This window comes from Etheostoma spectabile, chromosome 18, assembly GCF_008692095.1.
Source record: "Etheostoma spectabile isolate EspeVRDwgs_2016 chromosome 18, UIUC_Espe_1.0, whole genome shotgun sequence".
NCBI lineage: Eukaryota > Metazoa > Chordata > Actinopteri > Perciformes > Percidae > Etheostoma > Etheostoma spectabile.
Window position 1 is genome coordinate 19868338 of NC_045750.1, and position 26029 is coordinate 19894366.

Consider the following 26029-nt stretch of genomic DNA (forward strand, 5'->3'; position numbering starts at 1 on the left):
TGCAGATAGGTGGGCCTTGGGCTGAGCATATTTAGTTCAATTCAATTTTATTTAGAGTATCAATTGATAAGAAGAGTTATCTCTCGACACATTACAGATAGAATAGGTCTAGACCACACTCCATAATTTACAAGGACCCAACAGTTCAAGTAGTTCCCTCCAGAGCAAGCAACAGTGCGACAGTGGTGAGGAAAAACTCAATTTTAGTAAGAAACTTTGGACAGACCCAGGCTCTTGGTAGGCGGTGTCTGACGGGCTGGTTGGGGTTGAATGAAGAGTGGCAATAACAGTCACAAAAAATAGTAGTTTGTAGTAGTTCTTTGTAGTAGTTCATGGCATAGCAGGTGTTGGAATTTAAAATGTTATAAATGTAAACATGCTGTATTTATATAGCATCTACAGGAAACATCTACAGGAAACATTCACCATTCACACACATTCATACACTGTGGCCGGGGCTGCCGTACAAGGTGCCACCTGCTCATCAGATGAACATTCATACACATTCACACGCAGCACCAGGGGTAACTCGGGGTTCAGTGTCTTGCCCAAGGACACTTCGACAATGACTACAGGGGCGGGGGATCGAACCACCAACCTTCCGATTGGCAGGCAACCACTCTACCACTAAGCCACAGCCCCCATATGTATGTGCTTAAAACATTTTGTGTGATTTGCATTATACATTGAAGCTAAAATGTAAAAGCCTTATTTCAACATAAATGAAGACATGTAGAATGTGAAGATGTGAAGACATGCAGTAAGTTTGTTGTTATAAGTATATAGTTTGTTGTTTGTTTGTTGCAATAAGTTGTTTTGCAATCCTTCTGCTTTATAATATAAGATGTTCTGATACATTTTGTTATAACCCAGGTCTCCTAAATGTGTCAGAAGTATAATTGATTGTTAGAGACGCTTCCTGAATCTGGTTTCAGTCCCCCTTTTACCCCCACTGATCTTTTCCTGAAATGAGGGTCATGAACCTTCAGTCACATTCCAATTGAAAGATAACAAACAGGCACACACACACATCACTGTGGTCTAAAGACCCCACCCTTTGTGAGATAATACTGGGGGTCCGAGAGCCAAAGAGTCAGACAAATTTGGGGGAGAGCCGTGTTAGGTTGACTCTGTATTTGTCTCTAGGATACCCTATGTAATAAAATGGATTCACACATCCACATCTGAGATTTTGACTACTGAGAATGGAGCAGGATTTAGCTCCAACACAGGGCACCGTGCGGCATTACAAGGCACAGCAGGACGTAGCAGGGCACCGCGGAACATAGCAGGATGTAACAGGGCATCGCAGGACATGTAGCTGGACCACGGCGACAGCTGCTACCATGATTTTGGAGCCTCCCTGATCCAAGGAAACATGCTGGGGGGAAAAGAACATAAGGACTCCGGGGAATGACTTGCCAGAGCTAGGTTAGTAACAAGCCTATCTGGGACATGGATGCACACAAATGGAAAGATAGAGGAGAGAGGAGCTCAGTGTGTCAAAGGAAGTCCCCCGGCAGTCTAAAACTATTATAGCATAACTAAAAGAGACAGGGTTTGTTATTTCAAAGGATAGGATTTGAAGAACAATATTTCATGTGAGAAAAGGTAGATACTGTTTTTCATCAGTTAAAAGAGAAGTGGATTTGGAATAAACCAAAACTTAGAACTTATAGATTGATGAAAAATGAATTTGTGTATCAAACGAGGACTCAAAATCAAGACTCATAGAACAATAGAAAGTTAAACAAAAATGTTTTCTTGACAAAAGTTAAAACACAGAAAAACGCACACTTGGAAGATCAAACAATTTCACAAAAACTAAACAAAAAACCTGGTTACATGAGAATCTGGCTAGAACACTTGACGACACTATCACATGGACCGAATTAGACAAACTGGTACAAGACAAAGGGAGACAAGGACAATAAGGTAGGGGAAACCATTTGAAACCAATCATGAGCGGGGTAGACAATCACAGTGGTGGGAAATTCACACAAAGGTAGCAAGTCCGGGTTTGAAATGAGAGGCAAAGTGAATACAAAATAAAACAGGAAGTGCACAACAAGACTAGACATGAGTGACTTAACAAACTTGACAAGACATAACAATTTGGTATTGAGAAATGTGTAAAGTATAACCTGTCCACGATGAAAAGAGCTCAGTTGAAGTCTAGAACACTCCCTCTCCAATTTGAAACAGGACGTTGGTTGGGCATCACTGAAAAAGACAGACTGTGTTATTAGTGTGATCTCAAAAAACTTCAAAATTAAGTTTATTTTTCTTTGTATTGTTTATATTATCATGATTTAAGATTGAAATTATGTAACAAAGTTGAAGTAAAAGAGATGAGGACATAGATCTGTTAGTTTGGTTGTTTAAACATTAAAGGGGTGATAGAATGGTTGTATTGAGTATTTCACGCTGTTCCTTAAGGTCTCCTGATAGGGTAAGTAATATTTGTTGGGCTGAAAATGTCGCTTTTGCTGTTCTTTTGGCCCTCATACCACCCTGTTAAATTGACCTGGATTGAAACAAGACGTATTCTGCCTTATATGGTCTGCTCATGAATATTTAAATAAACTACGCGCTGATTGGATAGTGTACAACAAGCTTTGCTGCAGCACACAGAGCAACATGACTAAAAGCACTCACTAAAACATCCAAGGTGGAGATAGCATGGATACTTTAGGTGTTGAACCGTATCTGTTTGAGCCTGAATTGGAGGAAGGATCTGATATAGAGGAGCAACCTGCCAGGAAATTTGAGACTCCTTCAGACTGGTAAATTCTTTTCATTTAGCATTTACTAGCATTTTCAACACATAACCCAACATTAGCCGTTCGTTGTTATACTAGTGTATTACTCACACTTCAGTGTTGAAGCCTAAGCATAACTTTGTATTAGGTTTGTTTTTAGTATTGTAAGCAACAAAAGTTATTAATTTGCAAACGGACAAATATTTTACAACTTATACCCTCGCAATTTCAGTCAAGATGTACAGTTGACGGAAAAGTTATTGGCCAGTTCATAGAGCTGCTCACAACTTAGTCACTATTGTAATATTGTTACCGTATACTCTCCTGCTAAATAGTGATTGATTGTGATTATGAGTTACATACATTCTTTAACACGTCGTAGTACTATGTTATCTTACAACAGGACGTTCATTTAGCTGGACAGGAGCCTACTGTTTCTGTTGAGTTTGTATGCTACATCTAAAGTATTACTACTACTCTTGCCTGTGTCAGTAGGTCTAGTGTTATCTTGTAACTACTATCCTGCTGATTAGTTCATCTGACTATGAGATTATTACCTTCTTAACATGTAGTAATATGTAAAATTACAACTACGGTACATCCATCTTACCTTGGCAGATGTACTTGTGGAAACTGTGCACACATGCCCAGAGAGAGAGAAAATATATGTTGCCGAGAAATACTTCATGTAACTAAAACTAGAGATACATTTACTCAAGCTTCTTTATGTTTTCTGCTCATTCAACATTACGAAATAACAACAAGCTCATTATGTTTGTTTTTACAGGTTATGAGAAGAATGACCCGGGTTCCTGAGGAGATAACCTGAATGATTGACCATCCTGGCTTTCGGTGTGCCTCATTATATATTCTTTGCAAAATGCAATGAATGTTTACAGAGTTGACCATGGCCAGTTGAGAATCAGAGGGATGGAAAGGTGAGGCCAATTTGATACCACTGTTAGCAGTTCAAGTATATAAATAAAATGTTTATAAAAAATACCCATTGATTATTGGTTCAGCATTAATACAAAAACACACTATTATCAAGACAACAAAATGAAAAACTTTATTTTGTTTCAAAACAATCATCATTACTCTGAAATCTAAAAGATAAAATATGTGATTGTACACTACACCTTGTTCTCTTTGCAGGCAATGCAAACACATGGCCTATAGGACTTTTGTAAGCTGGTGCTGGGGTTTTCTTGGGAGAAGAACAGGGACATACTGTACCTGCATAACATTCCAATGAATGTCAATGTCAATGTCATATTTATTTATATAGCACATTTCCAAGGCCGAGGCCTACCAAAGTACTTTACAGTAAAAAGCACAAAAAATAAAATGAAATGAAACAGATACAATAGAAGACACAGTAAATAACAAATACTAAGAAAATAGAATACAACATTCATCAAGGCGGCTCCCCTGAGCTAAACGCTATTTCAAATAAATAAGTCTTCAGCAATGATTTAAAAGTGGACAAGCTTCTAGCAGTCCGCACAGCTAGAGGCAATGAGTTCCACAGAGTTGGAGCAGCCACTCTCTCAGTTTTGATCTAGGAACCTCTAGGACCATCAGACTGGCTGGTCTCTGGAGGGCCTATGTAGCCTGAGAAGGTCCGTAAGGTACTCTGGGGCAAGCCCATTGATACATTTAAAAGCAAATAGAATAACCTTAAAATCAATCCGATACTTTACCGGAAGCCAGTGAAGCAATGAGAGCACTGGAGTAATGTGCTCCCGCTTCTTCCTGTCACTTAAAAGACGAGCTGCTGCATTATGTACAAGCTGCAGGCGATAAAGCTAAGACTTCCCAATGCCTGTATACAAGGAATTACAGTAATCCAGGCGAGAGGTAATAAAAACATGAATTACTTTTTCTAGGTCAGCCTGTGTCAGTTATGGTTTGACTTTAGCTATCAGTCACGGCCTGCAAAGACTCTTTAGCTGGAACCTTTAGCGGTAGATACACCTGCACATCATCAGCGAAGCAGTGGAAGGAGATGCCATGTTTCCTGAAAATAGATCCCAATGGTAACATATACAGGGAGAATAGCAGTGGACCCAAAACTGACCCCTGCGGTACCCCACAGGTCAGAGGGGCCACTGAGGATTAAAACTGTCCCATTTGTACTGAAATTGATCTGTCTGTTAAATACGACTCAAACCACTTAAGAACAGTGCCTTTTAAGCCAACACAGTGCTCTAAACGCCACAAAAGAATTTATGATCAACTGTGTCGAAGGCTGCTGTCAAATCAAGCAGAATTAAAATGGCACAATTGCCAGCATCAAGGTGTATGAACAGATCATTGAAGACTTTTAATAGAGCAGTCTCCGTACTGTGACGAGACCTAAAACCTGACTGAAACTGTTCACAAACATCAACTGTTTTCAGAAATTCTTGGATCTGAATTAACACAGATCTTTCTAAAACCTTTGAAATAAAAGGGAGCTTAGAAATGGTTCTAAAATTAGACAAATCCATAGGGTCTAAGTTCTTCTTCTTCAGAAGAGGCTGTATTATGGCATGTTTAAAGGAAGATGGAACACAGCCAGAACTAAAACACAAATTAATAAATTTCAAAATAAAAGACTCCACTGAACAGAATACCTCCTTAAACAGAGATGATGGAATACTATGTTTGACAGTTAGCAGGGCGTAAATGTGCAACTATGTCATTCACTTAAGTAAGAGTGACCGGTTCAAAGCTGTCAAAGACAGCTGTGCTTGCTATAGGAGCTATAAGGGACTTGAGCAGACCGAGAGAGTGGGATTCTAATAGCAGAGATCTTATCTGTAAAAAACTGCAGAAAAGCCTCACACAAGCTAGAAGAAGGCTCCATACAGACAGCATCACAAGGGTTCACCAGTGAATCAAATACATTAAAAAGAACCTGAGGCTTATGAGCATTTTTTGACACAAGTGAGGAGAAATAGTCAGTTTTTGCAGTTTTTACAGCCTGCTGATAATTAATAAGACTGTCCTGAAGGAGCTCCCTAGAAATTTGAAGATTGTCCTTTTTCCATTTTCTCTCCGCCTGTCTACATGTGCGCCTGAGTGTACGAGTGGACTCATTCAGCCAGGGCTCCTTCTGTGGCTTTGTGCGCTTTAAAGTCATGGGTGCAATCGAATCTAAAATCTTAGTACAGAGAGAATCAAACATTGCTATGCATTCATCCACACTGCGGTCGTTAAGATCGTCCAAAGAATATAAAAAAGAGTCTTTAAACATAGCACCAAACAACTGTGGAGTTCCGGAATTAAAAACACGAAAACGGCGCAGAGGAGCTGCGCTGAGAGAGGGAGCAGGCACAGAGATGGAAAATAAAACAGGGAAATGGTCCGATAAAAATGTGTGGCCAATCTCAGTTATCTGTATGTCCAGCCCATATGACAGCACAAGATCCAAAATATGACCCTTTTCATGCGTGGGTTCCCAAACAGACTGCATAAGGTTAAAAGAGTCAATTACATTCATAAAGTCTTTGACCAGTGGTTTGTTATCACAACACACATGTATATTAAAATTGCCAACATTCAAAAAGTGGTCATATTTAAGAGTGACACCCGATGCAAAGTCTGCAAAATCCCGAACAAAGTCTTTGTTGAATTTTGGTGGCCGATAGATTACCACACAGAGGAAAGAGTCCGAAAGCTTTACCTCAAAGAGCTGCAGCTCAAAGCTGGAGTAGCCTTCAGTTGAAGATTGTTGACAGCAAAAAGTAGATTTAAAAATGGATGTCAGTCCTCCACCTTTACCGGTATTGCGAGGGGAGTTAAAGTAGTCGCATCCAGGGGGAAGAAGTTCCGATAAAGGAGGAAGATCACCTTCACTGAGCCGGGTTTCCGTCAGAAACATAAAATCCAAACTACGTGCGATAAAGACATTGTTCAATAAAAACGTTTTGTTTGTGACAGATCTCACATTCAGTAGAGCCAGATTTAAAATAAGAGTGTCAGATACGGGCAGGAACTGCTTCAGGGAGCGAAGGTTCCGACGATCCACACCTCTTCTCCTAGTCGGCACATGCCAGCTGGCAGAGGAAAGCACCAGCCGATCAGAGTCCACCGAGCGGCCAACATCGCCCAAGCCACCAGCATCAGGGAACACGGTGACGGACCCCGTACACCCCCGAGTGCAGAACAGCGTTGTCCAACAGATACAGCTCTGTCCAGCGACCAAGCACACGAGTAGTCCCCAGAATGGCCTTCAACCTTACCCGGACACCTCCGCGTTTACCACGTCTTCTGCACCGTCTCTTGGAAACATGGTAGGGAGGCGGGCACCTCAGGAAGGCCAGAATTTCCTCGAGGCATGGAGGTGGAGGTGAGCTTTTCAATAGATCAAGTTTAAACTGATTGCAGAAGACTCCAATCTCAAGCAGCGCTTGGCGATCATTGGTTGAGAAATGATAATACACCTTGGCAACGTAGGTAAAATAATAATAAATATAAAACAAGGATAGAATGGAGTGACAGATGGCCAGCCAAACATCTCAGCGCCATCTTGTCTTTAAGGACCTTGTTTGATAGAAACAATGAAGGGGAAAACAATAATGTTATAAAAAAAAATGCAGTAATACGAGACCATATCTGTACTCGGATTGAATAAAACTACTCAGCTGACCGTGTCTGCGTTCTGTAATAGTCACAGCCCCCCCCCCCCCACACACACACACACACACACTCTGTATAATGATAATACTCTTACCATTAGGCAACGTTGTAGGCAGGCTGAAAGGAAATGGAAGAAGGATAAACTGCATGTCTTGTTGGACTTTTTGCGGGCCAGTCTTGCTGATTACCAGAGGGCCCTACGAGAGGCAAAATCTCAGTATCTTTCTGATATAATTTCTAGCAGCAGTCACTGCCCCAGGGTCCTGTTTGCTACAATTAATTCTTTTGTGAACCCACCAATTTCTGCTCTTGCTAATGTCGCAACTATCACCTGTGAACATTTTCTTCACTTTTTTGTTGATAAGGTTGACTCTGTTAGACACAGTGACGTGCAGTCAGGGTAGGCAGGGTAGGCAGTGCCTACCTTGCCAAAATTCAAGCATAAAAATGTTTATTAAATAAATGTATTATAAACTTGTATTTGTATTTTTACTGTTTATTCTTGTGATTTATGTGTGTTGTTCCAATTATTTAGACGGTACGATGACAAATGTAGCAGTTACGCATAATCAAATAGAAAAAAAGGCAGAATAAGCAGTGCCTTTACTGCCCATTCAAGCGATTAGCCAATGTTGCGCATGCGCAGTTCGATCCTGTATTCTTTAACATGTACGTCAAAAGGCACAACTCTGCCGTGCCTTTGTACGTAAATGCAGGGCTGCCAACTCTCACGCATTGGCCGTGAGACACACGCATTTGACTGGTTTCACACCGCACACGCCACACCCTCGATTTCTCACGCTGAAGTGTCAACCCGGTCGGTCAAAATTCTGAAAGATGAGTTTATCTATAAATTTAGCTGTTGAACCACTTATGATCGACTAGTTGTGCTTTCAGAGACTGTGAGGGGGTTCAAGAGCGCTTCCCGGCTTCAGGTATGTGCTTTGAGTATCACAGACCCGTCCGTCGCTTTGTGTCCACTCTCTCTGTAAAATAGAGGTGAGCAGCGCGGCTGGTAGCGTAGCAACTTCAGTTCATTTTAGTGTACTCGCTCGGGGGGGGGGGCAGTGACGCGTTGCATCTGTGTGTAGTCCTCCAATGAAGAGCAGCGTACAGCCTCCTCTAAACTTTGTCAGAGACCCAAATGGGCCTCGGTGTCTGTCAGACGGTCTGAGTGAGATCCACCATATCAGCGGAGCAATAACATGCATAGCAGACAATATTACAACTCTCCACATCTCGGACAACAGAGATGGGAGGAGTTATATTTTGAATGTGCACAAAGTTGTAAACATGAGCAGAAATCTGATGAAACACATCTGAGCTATACTATACTATATATACAGTACTATATATACTATACTATTTATACTATACTTTATATACTGTACTAAATATACTATACTATATATACTATACTATATACACTATACTATATATGCAATACTGCAACGTTGGGCCACTATAGTGCTTCTCTAACCTCGGTGCATCTCTAAATGTAACTGTAAATAATTAATTTGATGTTTTATAAAATGAACAAATAGTCTTTATTTTCACAAAAAAGTAAATACAGTAAGTGGGGCACAGAGGATGAGGGCCAAACATTACTGAGCCTTGGCACAAAGGTTAAAGGAATAGAATTTATGTAAAACAGTGGTTCTCAATCTTTAGAATTTCAGTGGTCTTAGTTGATCCCTCAACATTAATTTAACTTTGGGTCCCTGGTCCCCACACCAGGGACCCCTGGACCTGTTCACCACAGACCCAGATCTTCTCAGCTGTTGCTGACATATGCTACTGTCTCTTCATGTGGTTCATCATGTTTGGCACATTGTGTGGGTCAGTTCTTATATCATAAGAAGTTAATAATGTAAATAATGTAAATGCTAAATGCCCTAAAAACTGTTGATACTACAACAATGCAAAGGCTCTTAACCCTACAGTTTTGCACATATCATGTAGCTAACACTTGATTTCTACATTTTTTTGCAAAAAAACTCTCCAGAAACTGCCAATTAATGGTTTATTTTTCCAAATTTTTTCTGGATCTGGACTCTCTGTCGGGGGTGTCAGATAGGAGGATGCTGTCCAAACTACATGCCATCTTGGACAATGTCTCGCACCCACTCCATGGCTTGTTGCTCAATCACAGGAGCACTTTCAGTGACAGACTCATTCTCCCAAAATGCACTACAGAGCGCCACAGGAAGTCATTCCTGCCTGTGGCCATCAAACTTTTTAACTCCTCCCTCTAAGTGTCTGACACACACACACACACACACACACACACACACACCACACTTAGAGAGGTTGAAACTGGACAATATTATCTGTATTATCTGTTTTGTGCAATAACACTGGCCTGACATGTGTGCAATCTCAAATACCACAATTATTATTATTATTATTTAACTTTTCACCATTCCAAATCCTTAATTATGTGAATTATGTAAATAATGTATAATAACATTCCTTTATGTAAATACCGTACGTATCCAATTCCTTATATTTCTTTATTTCTTGTATTTCTACTCTATTTATAATATTGTGCAACTACAACACAGAGTTTCCCTTCGGGGATCAATAAAGTATTTCTGATTCTGATTGAGGAGTTTGAGTTAGTTTCTCTATCTTCCCTTGGCGAGATAGTGAGATCATTGAAGCCTACAAATTGTCCATTTGATATTATACCTCCTAGAGTGCTGAAACTGGTTTTTAATGTTGTTGGGCCTGGGCTTGTGAATTTCATGAATAGCGGTATTAGTCTAGGAACCGTCCCAGCTGCCTTTAAACATGCTGTGGTTAGGCCCGTTCTTAAAAAACCTAACCTTGACTCTACACTTCTATCTAATTTTAGACCTGTTTCTCATCTTCCATTTCTTTCTAAAGTTTTGGAAAAAGTTGTTTTCATACAGTTAAAACCCTTTCTGGAAAACAACTCTGTCCTTGAAAAATTTCAGTCCGGATTTAGGTCTCACCACAGCACTGAGTCTGCATTATTAAAGGTACACAATGATATTGCTTTCTTTGTAGATGAGAAGTGTCCTGTTGCCTTAGTGCTACTAGACCTCAGAGCAGCCTTTGATACGGTAGATCATACAATCCTCCTGTCACGCCTGGAACAGTATGTTGGCATTCATGGCACTGCACTCAAGTGGTTTATGTCATACTTATCAAATAGAACTTTCTCTGTGATGATGGGGGATTTGTCTTCTTTTTGTGCTTCTCTTTCCTGTGGAGTCCCGCAAGGCTCCATTCTTGGCCCTATTTTGTTTTCATCATATATGCTACCGCTAGGGTCAATTATAGCCAGACACAACCTATCTTTTCATTGTTATGCAGATGATCTGCAAATCTATCTGCCATTGAAGCCTGGTGATGTACAAGGTACCTTAGTTGACTGCATCAAGGACATTAAGCAGTGGTTTGCCCAAAATTGTATGCACTTACATGAGGATAAAACTGAATATATTGTGTTGGGAGAATCTGTGTCTAACGGATTTGGTCCCTGGTTTCCAACGGCCAGACAGACGGTAAGGAACTTACGAGTGATTTTTGATAGTTCCTTTATATTCAATAAACAGATTGATAATGTTGACACATTTCAGGCTTCAAACATAAAGATATAAAAAATTTGTTTTTTGTGAAGAATCACCAACAAGTGGGACACAATTGTGAAGTGGAACAAAATCTATTGGATATTTTAAACTTTTTTAGCACATAAAAAACTGAAAAGTGGTGCGTGCAAAATTATTCGGCCCCTTTACTTTCAGTGCAGCAAACTCACTCCAGAAGTTCAGCGAGGATCTCTGAATGATCCAATGTTGTCCTAAATGACTGATGGTGATAAATAGAATCCACCTGTGTGTGATCAAGTCTCTGTATAAATGCACCTGCTCTGTGATAGTCTCAGGGTTCTGTTGAAAGCGCAGAGAGCATCATGAAGACCAAGGAACACACCAGGCAGGTCCGTAATACTGTTGTGGAGAAGTTTAAAGACGGATTTGGATACAAAAGGATTTCCCAAGCTTTAAACATCCCAAGGAGCACTGTGCAAGCGATCATTTTGAAATGGAAGGAGTATCAGACCACTGAAAATCTACCAAGACCTGGCCGTCCCTGTAAACTTTCAGCTCAGACAAAGAGAAGACTGATCAGAGATGCAGCCAAGAGGCCCATGATCACTCTGGATGAACTGCAGAGAACTACAGCTGAGGTGGGAGAGTCTGTCCATAGGACAAAAATCAGTCGTACACTGCACAAATCTGGCCTTCATGGCAAGAAGAAAGCCATTTCTCAAAGATATCCATAAAAAGTCTTGTCTAAAGTTTGCCACAAGCCACCTGGGAGACACACCAAACATGTGGAAGAAGGTGCTCTGGTCAGATGAAACCAAAATCGAACTTTTTGGCCACAATGCCAAACGATATGTTTGGCGTAAAAGCAACACAGCTCATCACCCTCAACACACCATCCCCACTGTCAAACATGGTGGTGGCAGCATCATGGTTTGGGCCTGCTGTTCTTCATCAGGGACAGGGAAGATGGTTAAAATTGAGGGGAAGATGGATGCAGTCAAATACAGGATGTATTTGTGTAAATTCTGGATGAAAACCTGTTGGAGTCTGCAAAAGACCTGAAACTGTGACGGAGATTTATCTTCCAACAAGACAATGATCCCAAACATACAGAAAAATCTACAAAGGAATGGTTCACAAATAAACGTATCCAGGTGTTAGAATGGCCAAGTCAAAGGCTGTGTCTCAAATCGCGCACTTCTGTACTAAATACTATTTGAGTACATAGTGCGTTCACATTGTCGAAGTGCGGTCAAATGCAGTGTACTTAAAATACCCGGATGGTGTACTCAAACCGGTCACAGAGTTAAGTGTAGATTGATGCACACTTTCCACACTCAACGGTCGCCATCTTGGCTACGTAGCGGAAGGGGCGGAGCTAACAACCGTTGAAAAACTTTTGATAGCGGCGGCCGAAGACGCGATAGCGAGACCGACGGAGCAATACAAAGTTGAACGTGAGTCTTTTTGCTAAACATATAGCGTTAAGCCACTTGTAAATGTATACTTGGTTAATTTTACAGTAGATAATAATTTTTGTACCACGAATTATAACGTTTATTAGTACCCATAGACCGTTAATATAAGTGGACAGAGCATCCGGTTTCGAAAAGTGCAACCACTGCGGAAGTAACTTAAACCTGCATTCTATCTGAATTCCTGCAGAGGGCGACACGCGTGGTTGCAAAAGAGGTTGGTTTCAATAGAAGTCTATGGAGAAATGAGCCACTTCTCACTTGATTTATTACCTCAGTAATCATCTTCATAATGAGTTTAAGGTCTCGATCGCTAGTTCTAAGTATTCTGCAATACAGAATGATGTTCATTTTTGAAATTACGGTCTCGTTGATTTTAAAATCGGCGATAAAGCCGGGGGTGTTTTAGGGCGTGGCTATGATGTGATTGACAGTTCTCGGCCTGTCAATCATGACAGTGTTAGCAAAGCTTGTCCACGGCACGTGAACTTCATTTTGGGGGTTGACTACGTTTCATCGCTGTGACTGTGACACTTTGGTTGGATAATAATGTCTTGTTCAGCGTTGGGTTGCACGGCAAGACACTCAAAGGAATCGGCAGTTCAGTTTTTCCGGTAAGTAAAATTATATTTTGTTTTAATACAGTTTTTCGTTAGCCAACGTTAGCATCTCAATTAATATCAGTTAGCTAGCTTCTAGATTTCACCTTGCTAAGCAAGCTAGCGGGCTAACTAATAAGGCTATGCAGACCGTATAAACGCATGCAGTCTATGTATAAACGTATTAAAATATATTTAATGTTACAGTCGAATACAGTAGGTATGCGCCGATCTCGCCAACGATCTCGCCTGTGATCTGTTGATCTGTGGTGGTATGAGTGCTAATCGATGCGCATGTAACGGTAACACTCTTAATTACACACTATTTGAAAATGCATTATTACCTTGGCTTAGTTGTAAAAAAGTCTGATTAAAGTTTAATGTTATACAATATATAGCAAAAGAAAATTAACTAATACTATTGCTTATTTCTGGGGCATTTGGGGGGTGAACATGCCATCGTGGCTCTCAAAACTCTTATTTCTAAAAGAATGAAAGAATCATCAATTTCCATTTGAGCCCCTCATAGTTAAATATCTATGCACACTAGCATGTAACTACTTCATTAATTATCCAGGAGAATACACATGAATCAACAACAGTCCATTGTTCTTTAGTGTAACAGTAACTTAGTTAAATAAGCTTATTTCTGCTAACATTAGCTCTTAACAGCATGTCAAGGTTAAATGCCCCAACTATAGACTGACAGGGCAAACAGTAGCACATTATTGGTGCATTATGGTTATTACAGTTAGCCAAACGTTATAAGAAACTTGGTTATATATGTGCTAATAGCGTTACATAATGATAAGCATTGACAATCGCCGTTAAGCATTTCGCTGACACTACGTTTAAACTACGAGAAGTAAACTTCGACTTGCAGACAATTAACGTTAGCATGTTTTACCATAGCTAGTTAAGTGGCAAGCTAACGTTACAGACAATTTACATGGTAACTTCAGATACGTTTACTTTGCAATGTGACTCTTATATGTTATATGACCATAGACTATATGGGACAAAGATATACTTAAAACCTAGTGAAGCTAAATCTTACCTTGAATTATTCAGCAGCAGTTGCAACCACATTGCCAGTGAAAGTGGTTAGCTAAGGTAACGGTAGAGCAGCATTGCTAACTCTCAGCTAACGTCAGTCAGATCCCGCCCATAGACCGTATATCCTGCCCACCGGTCGGTGGCTCCTTTCTCACTCCGCCCTCTTCTCTAAAATCGTCACATCCGCAACCAAGATGGCTGCGCCCATAAACGCAAACTCGACGACTCATTACTGATCTCCACAAACCAATGGGTGACGTCACACATGCTCTGTCCATTCATATTAACCGTCTATGTTAGTACCGTAATTTGACGTGCTAGCAAGCCAACCTTAGCTAGCTAACAGCGGCAGTTTAACCATATTGGCAAATAAGTTATAAGCTAACGTTACATGTGTTGTAGTATACTGTTTGTGTTAAACTTTCGTCCCATTGTAGACAATTTTAGTGTTAGATGTATGATCTTAACAAGTTGTACATAATCCGATGTGAGCGTTAGCTCAGCAATACAGCGATCAGCTGATTGTCTGCAGGTAACGTTATGAGTGGCGTAACGCTAATGGTAAAACGTATCTGCTGTTACTGCCTCCACATGATGTATATCCTGTTTATACTGCCTCCACCTGATGATTATCCTGTATAACCCGTCTCTTCAGGGACCAACGAGGAATAGAGGTCCATCATTTAGGGGCGACGAGGGCCATCAGACCGTAGAAGGATCCCCTGGAGAGTCTGCTCCCCCCTCAGGTCCCTGTCCCCATCCGACTATCTACGGCCTGGGGGGGCTATAGACCACCCTCATGTCCCTGTCTCCATCAGACTAGCTACGGCCTGGGGGAGGGGAGCCTGCAGAACTACAAGCACATTTTTAAATAAAATTATATTAAAAGTATTTAACTTTGTTATCTTTTGTATTACACGTTGCATGACTGTAGCAAACATATAATGAATATAAAGGAATGGGTCTATTTAAATGTCAATTCTGTTACCTCTGCTTTCACTATTGTATTGTCACTGTATGAAGACCATTTAGAACAAAAATACAACTTATATAAAAGATGTTATGATGGTTTGTCTATTAGGTAAGTTGTAAGGGGTAATGCTTCATAACAAGTCTTATCTATGGGCAACAATGTCCTCATGAAACCGTTGAGCATTAAAATGAACAGTAACGTAACGAATATTTACTTTACTTATTTTTTAGAGCAGAAACATAAGTATATACATAAAAGAGTGGACTGCAAAGAATAGGTATAATTAAGAGTGCAGTAAGAACGAATAATACGATCCAGTTGTGTGTACTGTTTTCAGCTAATGGGGGGGGGGGGGTGACATGACGGCGGTGTCGCAGTCGTCATTCTGGCGTGACACGGAGCAAATATATCATATTTATTTTTGTTAAAATATCAAAAACAAAGCAGGAATTATTTTTCGCGAAACACAATAGCAGACTGGAATGCTCTCCCTGGTGAAATTCCCAATTGTACAGAAGAAGAAGGGATGAAATGTGATCGTCATTTCCGGTAAGTGCACATGGAAGTGCGCGATTTGAGACAACACTCCTGTCAAAATTTACGCACTATGCAAGATAGTACATAGTGCACAAAGTGTACTTCTGTAAGTGCACTAAGGGAAGTGCGCGATTTGAGACACAGCCAAAGTCCAGACCTGAATCCAATTGAGAATCTGTGGAAAGAACTGAAAACTACTGTTCACAAACGCTCTCATCCAACCTCACTGAGCTCGAGCTGTTTTGCAAGGAAGAATGGGCAAGAATTTCAGTCTCTCAATGTGAAAAACTGATAGAGACATACCCCAAGCGACTTGCAGCTGTAATCGCAGCAAAAGGTGGCTCTACAAAGTATTAACGCAAGGGGGCCAAATAATTTTGCACGCACCACTTTTCAGTTTTTTATTTGCTAAAAAAGTTTAAAATATCCAATAGATTTCGTTCCACTTCACAATTGTGTCCCACTTGTTGGTGATTCTTAACAAAAAACATTTTTTTTATATCTTTATGTTTGAAGCCTGAAATGTTTCAAAAGGTTGAAAAGTTCAAGGGGGCCGAATACTTTCGCAAGGCACTGTATTTCCTTCAGTTGGGCCTGAACACCGGAAAAGCGTCTTGACATAATATTTGCACCAAAACAATGTCCTGAAGGCCATCCTAAGAGATCTTACAATCTTACAAAGATGCAGTTGTGTCAGGGCTCGAGTAAAATCCTAAGAACTTACAGTGAGACTGAAGATTACTGCAGAGGTGGGTAGAGTAGCAAAAAATTGTACTCAAGTAAAAGTACTGTTACTTCAGAATAATATGACTCAAGTAAAAGTAGAAGTAGTCATCCAAATAATTACTTGAGTAAGAGTAAAAAAGTACTTGATGAAAAAACTACTCAAGTACTGAGTAACTGTTGAGTAACGTCTGATTTATTTCTTAACACAAGCATTAATCAGACAGACAAAAATACAAAATAATCATATTTAGGCAAACTATTGTTCATCCAATCAATAAAATAAATTAAAATTAATTTACTAATTACAAAATAGCTTAAGTGAGAGACTTGTCACATTAAATTTGGATGGATACTGCATGTGCAAAACATACTGTATGTAACCTAAAAGACAAAGATCCACCTATCCACAGCAGAAACTAAAACCACCGCTACGTTTCCTCAGGTTAGATGTTGAGTTGTTGAACGCTCACATGTCCGTTTGTTTTGGTCGACACAGAAGACGCCGCATAATGTAGCTGCTTTGTCGCACTTTTCCTAAGGTAACCATGCTTTCACTATGAGGACGGGGGGGGGGGGTTCCTTCTAGTCTGTGTTGCCTTGGCGACGGTTGATTCTTTGTTTTGCTACGACTGTAAGCTAACATGTCCCGCCCATAGATATATACAATGGTCCCGCCGCTGAGAACGAGTATGGTCACGTGACTCCACAACGCCGTTTGATTGGTGGAACACAGTCACGTGGTAGAGCCTTAAGCGGAAGACTCTCTCTCTCTGTCAAAATAAAACATTAAAACGAGACGTACGCGGGGGAAAAAACAATGACGCGTAGAATACCAAAGAGGTAAAAAGAAAAGTAACGAGCTCCTTGTAGCCTAATGTAACGGAGTAAGAGTACAGGTTCTTCTTCACTAATCTACTCAAGTAAAAGTAAAAGTATAGTGATTTAAAACTACTCCTAGAAGTACAATTTTTTTCAAAAACTTACTCAAGTAAATGTAACGGAGTAAATGTAACTCGTTACTACCCACCTCTGGATTACTGTCAACAAAGTGAAGACTGCATGAGAATTGTCCTGTAGCGTTTATATCCGTGGTGCTGTCAGCTGTCAGTCCATAGAACAGGCAGTCTGATGCCCGAGTTACTATGTCCTTTTGAACAGCCTGAGCAAACTGTTTGATTATCTCATTCTGTATTGTGTCAGACATCCAATTATCCCTCTTCTTTATCCACTCTCTTTCTTTGGGTAAATTAAAAGTCCGTTCCAGCATCAGGTCATAGAGCACACCCTCACGAGTTGTGTCACCCTTAAAAGGGATTCCTTTTCGTCAATTTTCAAACCACTGAGGCTGAAAAGAACGGAAAAAATCCTCATCTCCAAAACGTCTAGAACAGTGGTTCTTAACCTTGTTGGAGGTACTGACCCCCACCAGTTTCATATGTGCATTCACCGAACCCTTCTGATGATGGCCAAGCGGGGCGTGTCATCACAAATCATATGAGTCGGGTGTGTGTCTTGACCTCCGCCGAACCCCTGAGACTGACTCACCGAACCCCTGGGGTTCGATCGAACCCAAGTTAAGAACCACTGGTCTAGAAGGAAAACTGTGACCCCGTGGCTGGAAGCCCTGAGTTGCCTTTGTTGATGTTCCCTCCGCGGCTGCCTTGGTGCTGCTAGCTTGGCTAGCTCCCTCGTTGCCTGTTGCTAGCAGGATTACCCTGGGAGTGACAAGTGCAGAGGTGCTGCTGCTTCTTTCGGTTACAGTTGTAACAGAGTTTCTGCCTCCGTTTTTTTAGGCTTTTTAGCCTGTGGTTGTATTAAAAAATCAAAAATGTGCTTTTGTGCCATGGCTAGGCTGGCTACTGTTGACGAGAAATCAACTATCAGTATCTTCACTCATGAACGAGTATCAGAGGCGCGCAGCGCGCCTCGCTCTTAACAAGATCGGCAGATTCATTCTAATCAAATTATGTGTTTATCTCATATTTACCAAATTTTAAAATGTATTACATTTAATTTGTATTGAAAGGGATTAGGTTTATATTAATAATATATATTTTTTAAATAAATGTGTGTTTATTATTTTAAATTATGGTTGTAGTAGTTTGTCCTTTCCCTAGGGGGTGATGCAGCACCCTCCGCACCCCTAGTTCCATGGGCAAAGCTGACTGCAAAGTGTGAAGACTTGGAATCAAGATCGAGATGCAATAATGTGCGGATACATGGCATTCCGGAGGGCTCTGAGAAAAACAACATGATAGGATTTATAACTGACTTTATTCATTCGTCACGGCAGATTCCAGATGACACGGACATCCGAATTGAAAGAGCGCACCGCTCGTTAATAGCTAAACCAAAAGTGAGTGATGCTCCCTCGTGTATGTAGAAATGTAGAACTGTCTTGCAGCTTTTTCACCTGAGTTTTTCTCCGCATACTTTAAAACTCTTTTCGTTTTGTTGTTGAAAAGTCCGTCAATAGCACCAGAGCCAGGGCGGACTCTAGCTCACCCAGTAAGAGCGTGTTGGCTGAGTCCTGGTTCGATCCCGGGTTCAAGTCCGACCCGCAGCCCTTTGCTGCATGTCATCCCCCTTTCCTGTCCATGCATTGTCACTAATAAAGAGGAAAGCCCCAAAAAATATCTTTAGAATCTTGTAAAAAAATAACACCACAGCCCGTCATTCTCTTCTGGCACTAAATGAGACCCGTGTTACATTCGATGTAGCTGCTGCCATCTGTTGGGACCTGTATGTTACTACATGCTACAATTGGCTGAGTAACACATAATTGCCGCACTGATTAAACAATAATACTTTACTTTACCATAACCCAGAAAAAACAAAGCATGAATATATTGTTGAATCTGTTAAATTGGTAGAAATGTACATTACGATAAACTTGAATGCACACTATATTAAAGGCACTTAAGAGATTATCCACATTAATCATTCCCCTTTCCCCCCCTGTACTTGTCCATGTTGACCACGCCACTATCAGAAGCCCGGCTTTTAATTGAAAACCGGTCTTGATTTAAGGAATTACGATATTCGCAAGCTGGAGTCGAGGTAATGGTTTTGTTTGTGGCAGAAGAACTTAATGACTGAAGATTGTAAAAAAAAAAAATTATCTGATTGTAAAAAAAGTATAGAGTGCACGCAGAAGGACAGCAGACTTTTGCTCAGTGTTTCTTGTCACCGTGCCAGCTGCTGACTGCTACAGTGAAACCTGAGTGCACACTCCAAGCAATTTTTAATTTATCTTCTACAACCCTGCACCACTTATGCAATAAGAAGGTACTATTTTAATGTTTGTCCTAATCGGTTGCATTTTTTCATACAAAATGAGCTTTACACACAACCTTGGCACAGCTGACTATTGCATCATTGTAGCCAGAGTTACAGTGATGTTACCTGGTGAGCAAAAATGTTAATGTCAAGGTATGAATGTATGTAATGAAAGTGATATTAAGTGACATATTTCCCATGGCACATTGAACTGCTTGCTGTGGGACTCCGGCCATATTATCTGCCACGGGAGATCTCACATGCCATCACCGTTGCTGTTTACATTCCCCCCTCTGCCAACCCGACATCGGCGTGTAACGTCACCCACACCGCCATTGCTGAACTCCAGACTCAACACCCGAGTGCCCTCATAGTGATCTCGGGTGACTTCAACCATGTCACCATGACCACCACACTAACAAACTTCACCCAGTATGTGAGCTGCCATACCAGAGAGGAGAGGACCCTGGACCTGCTGTATGCTAATGTCAGGGACGCATACAGCTCTTCCCCCCTCCCCCCACTGGGCAGATCCGACCACAACCTGGTTCAAATCAACCCCTGCTATGTGCCTCTGGTAAAAAGGCATCCTGTGACCTCAAGGACAGTGAGGAGATGGATGGGGGAGGCCTATGAGGCACTTCAGGGATGTTTTGAGGTGACAGACTGGGATGCACTCTGTGAGCCACATGGAGAAAACATAGATGGGGTGGCTGTGGCTCAGTGGTAGAGCGGTTGCCTGCCAATCGGAGGGTTGGTGGTTCGATCCCCGCCCCTGCAGTCATTGTCGAAGTGTCCCCGGGCAAGACACTGAACCCCGAGTTGCCCCCGGTGCTGCGCATTGGAGTGTGAATGTGTGTGAATGTTTATCTGATGAGCAGGTGGCACCTTGTACGGCAGCCCCTCGGGCAGCCCCTGAATGTGTGTGAATGGTGAATGTTTCCTGTAGAGGTGTTAAGATATATAAATACATGTATATAAATACAGCACATTTACATAGATGGGCTGACTGAGTGTGGACTGCACTGTCCCAGCAAGGACTGTTCAGTGTTACCCAAACAACAAACCATGGGTAACAAAGGACATCAAGAACATCCTGAATACTAAGAGGAGGGCTTTCAGGAGGTGAGGGCCATTCAGGGGGACCTGAAGGTGAAGATCAGGGAGGCTAAGAAGAAGTACAGGAAACTCCAGCAGAACAGCATGAGGGAGGTCTGGAGCGGTATGAGGACCATCAATGGCTTCAAACCGAATGGCAGCAGAGGAGTTGATGGCAGCTTGGACAGGGCCAATGAACTCAATCTGTTCTTTAACAGATTTGATGCTCCTGCTCCTGCCCATCCCCCCATTGACACAACTGCTGTCTCACCTCCAACCCCACTACTTCCCCCTCCCCCCCTCACTGTCCCTTGCCCTCCTCCTGGGTTAACACCTCTCTCCAGCCTGACTCCCCCTACCCCACCTGTAACCTCTGTGTGCCTCACTGCTGACCAGGTGAGAAGACAGCTAACCAGACTCCACTCTAATGGCGGTTTTTAATAATAATAATAATACTCGCTTTTTTTGGTTTTCCATTACGAAAAAAAGTCCCTGGGACCTGCTACCAGGTACTTTTTGTAGTACTACCTCAGTCGAGGTTCCAAGCGAGCCGAGGTGATACCATAAGGTGACGTGAAAACCTGCAGACCGCTGGTTGGTCGGAGAGAATCGTCACTTATGACTGCGTTGTTAGCAAACAAGAGTGCGGAGTGTGTTTCCAGAACAAACGGGACATTTAAAACAAATCTAGCCGGACACCGACAGATTATCCACTCTCTGCACTATTCTCACTTTTCAACTGTTCGGGCTACTAGCGGCTTCATGTCGTTTCCAATATCGCACACTGTTACTTTAAAAAAACAAGACAATATATATAACAAAAGTTTTTATTTAGCTTTTCAAGTAGCGCATCAAACCCTCCCAAACATCCCGGTCTTCTTCCTCTGCCCCCTGTGACAGTGTCCCCCCCGGCTCTGCTGTCCCAGATGTATCCCAGTCGTTGTCATACGCCTCTCTGTGACTCTCATACAGATTATACGAAGCACAGTAGTCAGAACCAGAGGTTTCACCGGTCGGACCTCGCCCACCAGACGGTCTGCGGCGGAGATTTTGCAAAGCGTGAATGCTCTGAAACACAAACAGCACACATGTTGGTGTGTAATCATGGTTGCTAAAGTTCATGTACTTTATATAGCGTATAGTAAATACTGACTACGACGCTGAACACATGCAGATGTTAGCTAACGTTACCAGGAAACTTAACTTACCCTTTTGTGTCGGCGAACAACCGTCATGTCGATGTCTGAACTCCGTCAGAATTCCCAAACTCGCGGTTTTTTAGCAGTGATTTTTGTTGCTTCCTTCAGCTTCTTTTGAAACAAAACATTTGTTGTGGCTGCGGCGAGTAGCCGACGTGCTGTTGTGAGTCACGTTGAAAATTACGTCATCACGCGTTGCTATGGTGACCAGCCACGCTGAGGCGTTACTCAATCTGTAATGGAAAACGGAAATAGAATGGGCCGAGGCGAGCCGAGCCGAGCCGAGCCAAGCCGAGGCGAGCCGTTACCAGCAATGGAAAAACGCCATAATAAGGCTGCAGGCCCTGATGGTATCCATCCTGGGGTGCTCAAAGCCTGTGCCTCCCAGCTATGTGGAATCTTTCACCATGTCTTCAACCTGAGCCTTAGTCTCCAAAGGGTCCCCATGCTGTGGAAGACATCTTGCCTCGTTCCTGTGCCAAAGACGCCACGTCCCAGTGACTCCAAGGACTACAGACCCGTGGTACTTACCTCCCACATTATGAAGACCCTGGAGAGACTGGTTCTGGAACAGCTGCGGCCCATGGTCAGACCTCTCCTGGACCCCCTCCAGTTCGCCTACCAGCCCCGGTTGGGAGTTGAGGACGCCATCATCTTCCTGCTCAACCGCATCTACGCCCACCTGGACCAACCGGCGAGCATGGTGAGGGTCATGTTTTTTGACTTCTCCAGTGCTTTCAACACCATCCGGCCGGCCCTGCTGGGTGAGAAGCTGACAGCGATACAGGTGGATCCCCCCCTCGTGTCCTGGATTGTTGACTACCTGACTGGCAGACCACAGTATGTGCGCCTGCAACACTGTGTGTCAGACAGAGTGGTCAGCAACACCGGGGCCCCGCAGGGGACTGTCCTCTCTCCCTTCCTCTTCACCATCTACACCACAGACTTCAACTACCACACAGAGTCTTGCCATCTTCAGAAGTTTTCTGATGACTCTGCTGTGGTTGGATGTATCAGCGAGGGGGACGAGGCTGAGTACAGAGCTGTGGTGGGGGACTTTGTCACATGGAGTGAGCTGAACCATCTACAGCTCAACGTGACAAAGCTGCTGTCCAAACTACATGCCATCTTGGACAATGTCTCACACCCACTCCATGGCTTGCTGCTCAATCACAGGAGCACTTTCAGTGATAGACTCATTCTCCCAAAATGCACCACAGAGCGCCACAGGAAGTCATTCCTGCCTGTGGCCATCAAACTTTACAACTCCTCCCTCTGAGTATCTGACACACAGACACTTAGAGGGGTTGAAACTGGACAATATTATCTGTTTTGTGCAATAACACTGGCTTGTAATGTGTGCAATACTCAACTGCTACTATTATTATTATTATTATTACTTTTCACCATTCCAACACCTTAATTATGTTATTTATGTAAATACTGTATCATAATATACCTTTAACTATGTAAATATCCAGACTCCTTATATTTCTTTATTTCTTTATTTCTATTTCTTATATTTCTAATATTTGAGCAACTGTAACACAGAGTTTCCCTTCGGGGATCAATAAAGTATTTCTGATTCTGATTCTGATTCTGATCATGTCATGTCAACCCTAGTTATACAGGGTTGTGCTATGACGATTTTTCAGTTTATCCTCCCCATAGAGGGGCCACTGCTGAATTTGTGCTATATTCAGGTAGTTTATAAAATAATATATTTTTATTTGACCAATACTTTTTTAATTTTGTAAACTGAAAAAGCCCAGTTTTTCATGAAAGAAAATCAATTGTTGATTGTAATAACGTTTAAAAGTCTGTTGATAGCTGAGGAAACCACATGTATAAAAGATAGCAAGCCTTTTTTATAGATGCAGTAAAAAAAGTGACAAAACCGTTTTCATTAGTATTTAAAAGCGTCTCTCTCTAAATTAAATGGGATAAGTTAAGGTCTCATAAATTGGAATTTATGCAAGAGAACCTAACAATGCAAATGTCTATTCACAAAAGTAGTATTTCTTAAATAATTTGCCAAAATATGTGCATTACTCAAAGGGATTTAATTAATTTAATTTAATTTGTTTACTAATCCCCAGTGGGGAAATTACAATTTACACTCTGTGTAAACACTTTGTTAGTAATCACACACAGGCCTGAAATACACACACATGCTCAGGATCTATACATGCACTAATGGAGAGATGTCAGAGTATGTGGGCTGCCAACTGAACCAGCGCCCTGAACGGTTGGGGGGGTACGGTGCCTTGCTCAAAAACACCTGGCATCCTATCATGTGCAGAGACAATCCTTTGAAACATCAAAAGGGAAGAATGGCCCACACATTACAGTGGCACTTTAAAACAAAGAACAGCTTTTTAATCAAAGCAAAAACATGAATACATGATTATTGTTTTGAACTGAGGTATGTTTGATTTCTCCCACTCAAGTTAATGAAATAAATAGGTAAGATCAATGAAGGTCATTTAAAAGCCGTTTTCCTCGTCCTGGGTTCCACTTACCTGAATAGGCTGCCATCACACTTTCTAAACGATGCTTGGTTCACCCGATGTCCGTCCACTTTGTTTTCACTCCAACAGGTTGAGTTAATTTTTTTCCATTAACAGTTTCCTGTAAGTACCAACTGTTAGTCAGAGAGAATAAGCAATGCTGTCTTTGGCTTCACTTCCTCTAGTCTTTCACTAAGCTAAAAAGTGAGGGGAGATGAAAGTATGCAGCATATGAAGTGCTCTATCTAACCTGTCAAAAAAGCAGCTGTAAAAAACTTTTCAGAATGGCAGTGTGGGAACACAGAGCAAAAAGTGAAAGCAGGGTGTGAAACTACCAGAGCCGCAAGTTATGCAATGTCACAGAGCCCAGAGAAATGTGGCATCCACAGATTATGGCACTTATCCATATTATACTGCCAGGTCTATGTTTGTGTTGTGTGGGTGAGGTTTGCTTTTATTATTCAGATCTAACTTTTAAATGTTAAACTGAGTTTTTAGTCCATGCATTAGGACTTAAGTGTAAATGAATGGTTAAACATTTAAGGAAATACACCTATTTGATTTAAAAGAGTTAGAAGTTAAAGATCGATATCACTCTTTTATCGCTTTGTTAAACATGAAGCTACAATTAGCTTAGCACACATGAGGACTTGAAACAGGAGATAAGAGTTAGCCTGGCTCTGTCCAAAAATGACACGCTTTTGTTTATATACCCTTTTTGCTCTTAAATGTGGTAGAAAACTTTAAACTAATTTGTTTTAAGAATAGTTAACCATCAAGCATTATGACTGAATGTGTCGTAGTATGCACTACTTCTATACCACATTTTCCACATCATGATTATTGAAAAAATTCTTTCATATGTTTAAACATAGAGGTAACCAGCTACTCAATGGCTGGCCACGTCTATAAGGGATAACCACCAAATTTGCCTGATAGTAATAAATATTTAAGGAATCTAGGTGTTTGGAATTGGGCCAGATCAGAGGCTTATAGGTTTGCTCACCGAAGCCAAAAGACTGAACTAGAACTGCAAGCAGTTATGACGGGGTCCAAGCCTCATCACGGCAGTCATCCCGATGCAAGTTGACAAACTGACGGAGCGCGCAAAAGCGGAACCCAAAGCGTAACGTGAGGAGGCAAACGTATATATTGAGAGGTGTGAGCAGCAAGGTTGGCAGTACAATGCCAATGAAAATATCCCAGAGTCCTCCTTGTTCTTTTCTTGAAAATCAAACATATTTAAAAAAAAAAGAGACAGCAGCATAAAGACTCCATATAATACTTAAGAAATCACTAATTTTTCAATAATGCTGATGGATTACAATCAACTTTGAATTACTGTGTCCTATCTAGCCCTGTGCACTTCTGCTTCAGTTAATTTAAATTTTGCACACATTACCTTGTTGCATTCAGCTGTGTGCAGGCAGATTTAAAGAGCAATACAAAAAACAGCAGAAGCATGGAAATTAGTATTTCAAGGAGTTATTGACTGTGTGATTGTTGGAAAATTGGTGCAAAGTGGTGGATTTAGAGGGCAACGGCATCCCTTTGATTTGGAAGTCCAGTGTTTACACTTGATGTTTTCTGTATATGCAAATATCTCTTAAT

General features: G+C 41.5%; 2 protein-coding genes across 3 annotated transcripts in view; one reads left to right on the forward strand and one right to left on the reverse strand.

Annotated features, from left to right (window-relative positions):
- Window positions 1-24671, reverse strand: part of si:dkey-1j5.4 (leucine-rich repeat-containing protein 15) — a 36191-nt gene extending 11520 nt beyond the window's left edge. The window contains exons 1-2 of one of the 2 annotated variants that reach the window (XM_032542359.1): window positions 24431-24660; window positions 2145-2223 (exon numbers count right to left, since the gene is read on the reverse strand). Coding sequence is in view for 1 of the 2 variants with exons in the window: in XM_032542358.1 (XP_032398249.1) it covers window positions 24431-24446 (16 nt within the window). In the remaining variant the exon portion in view is untranslated. Of the gene's footprint in view, window positions 1-2144; window positions 2224-24430 lie in introns of both variants that reach the window. The other variant, XM_032542358.1, reaches the window with a different exon arrangement.
- The window catches only part of mdn1 (midasin AAA ATPase 1), a 1030807-nt gene that overhangs the window by 314691 nt on the left and 690087 nt on the right, over window positions 1-26029 (forward strand). The window lies entirely within an intron of this gene.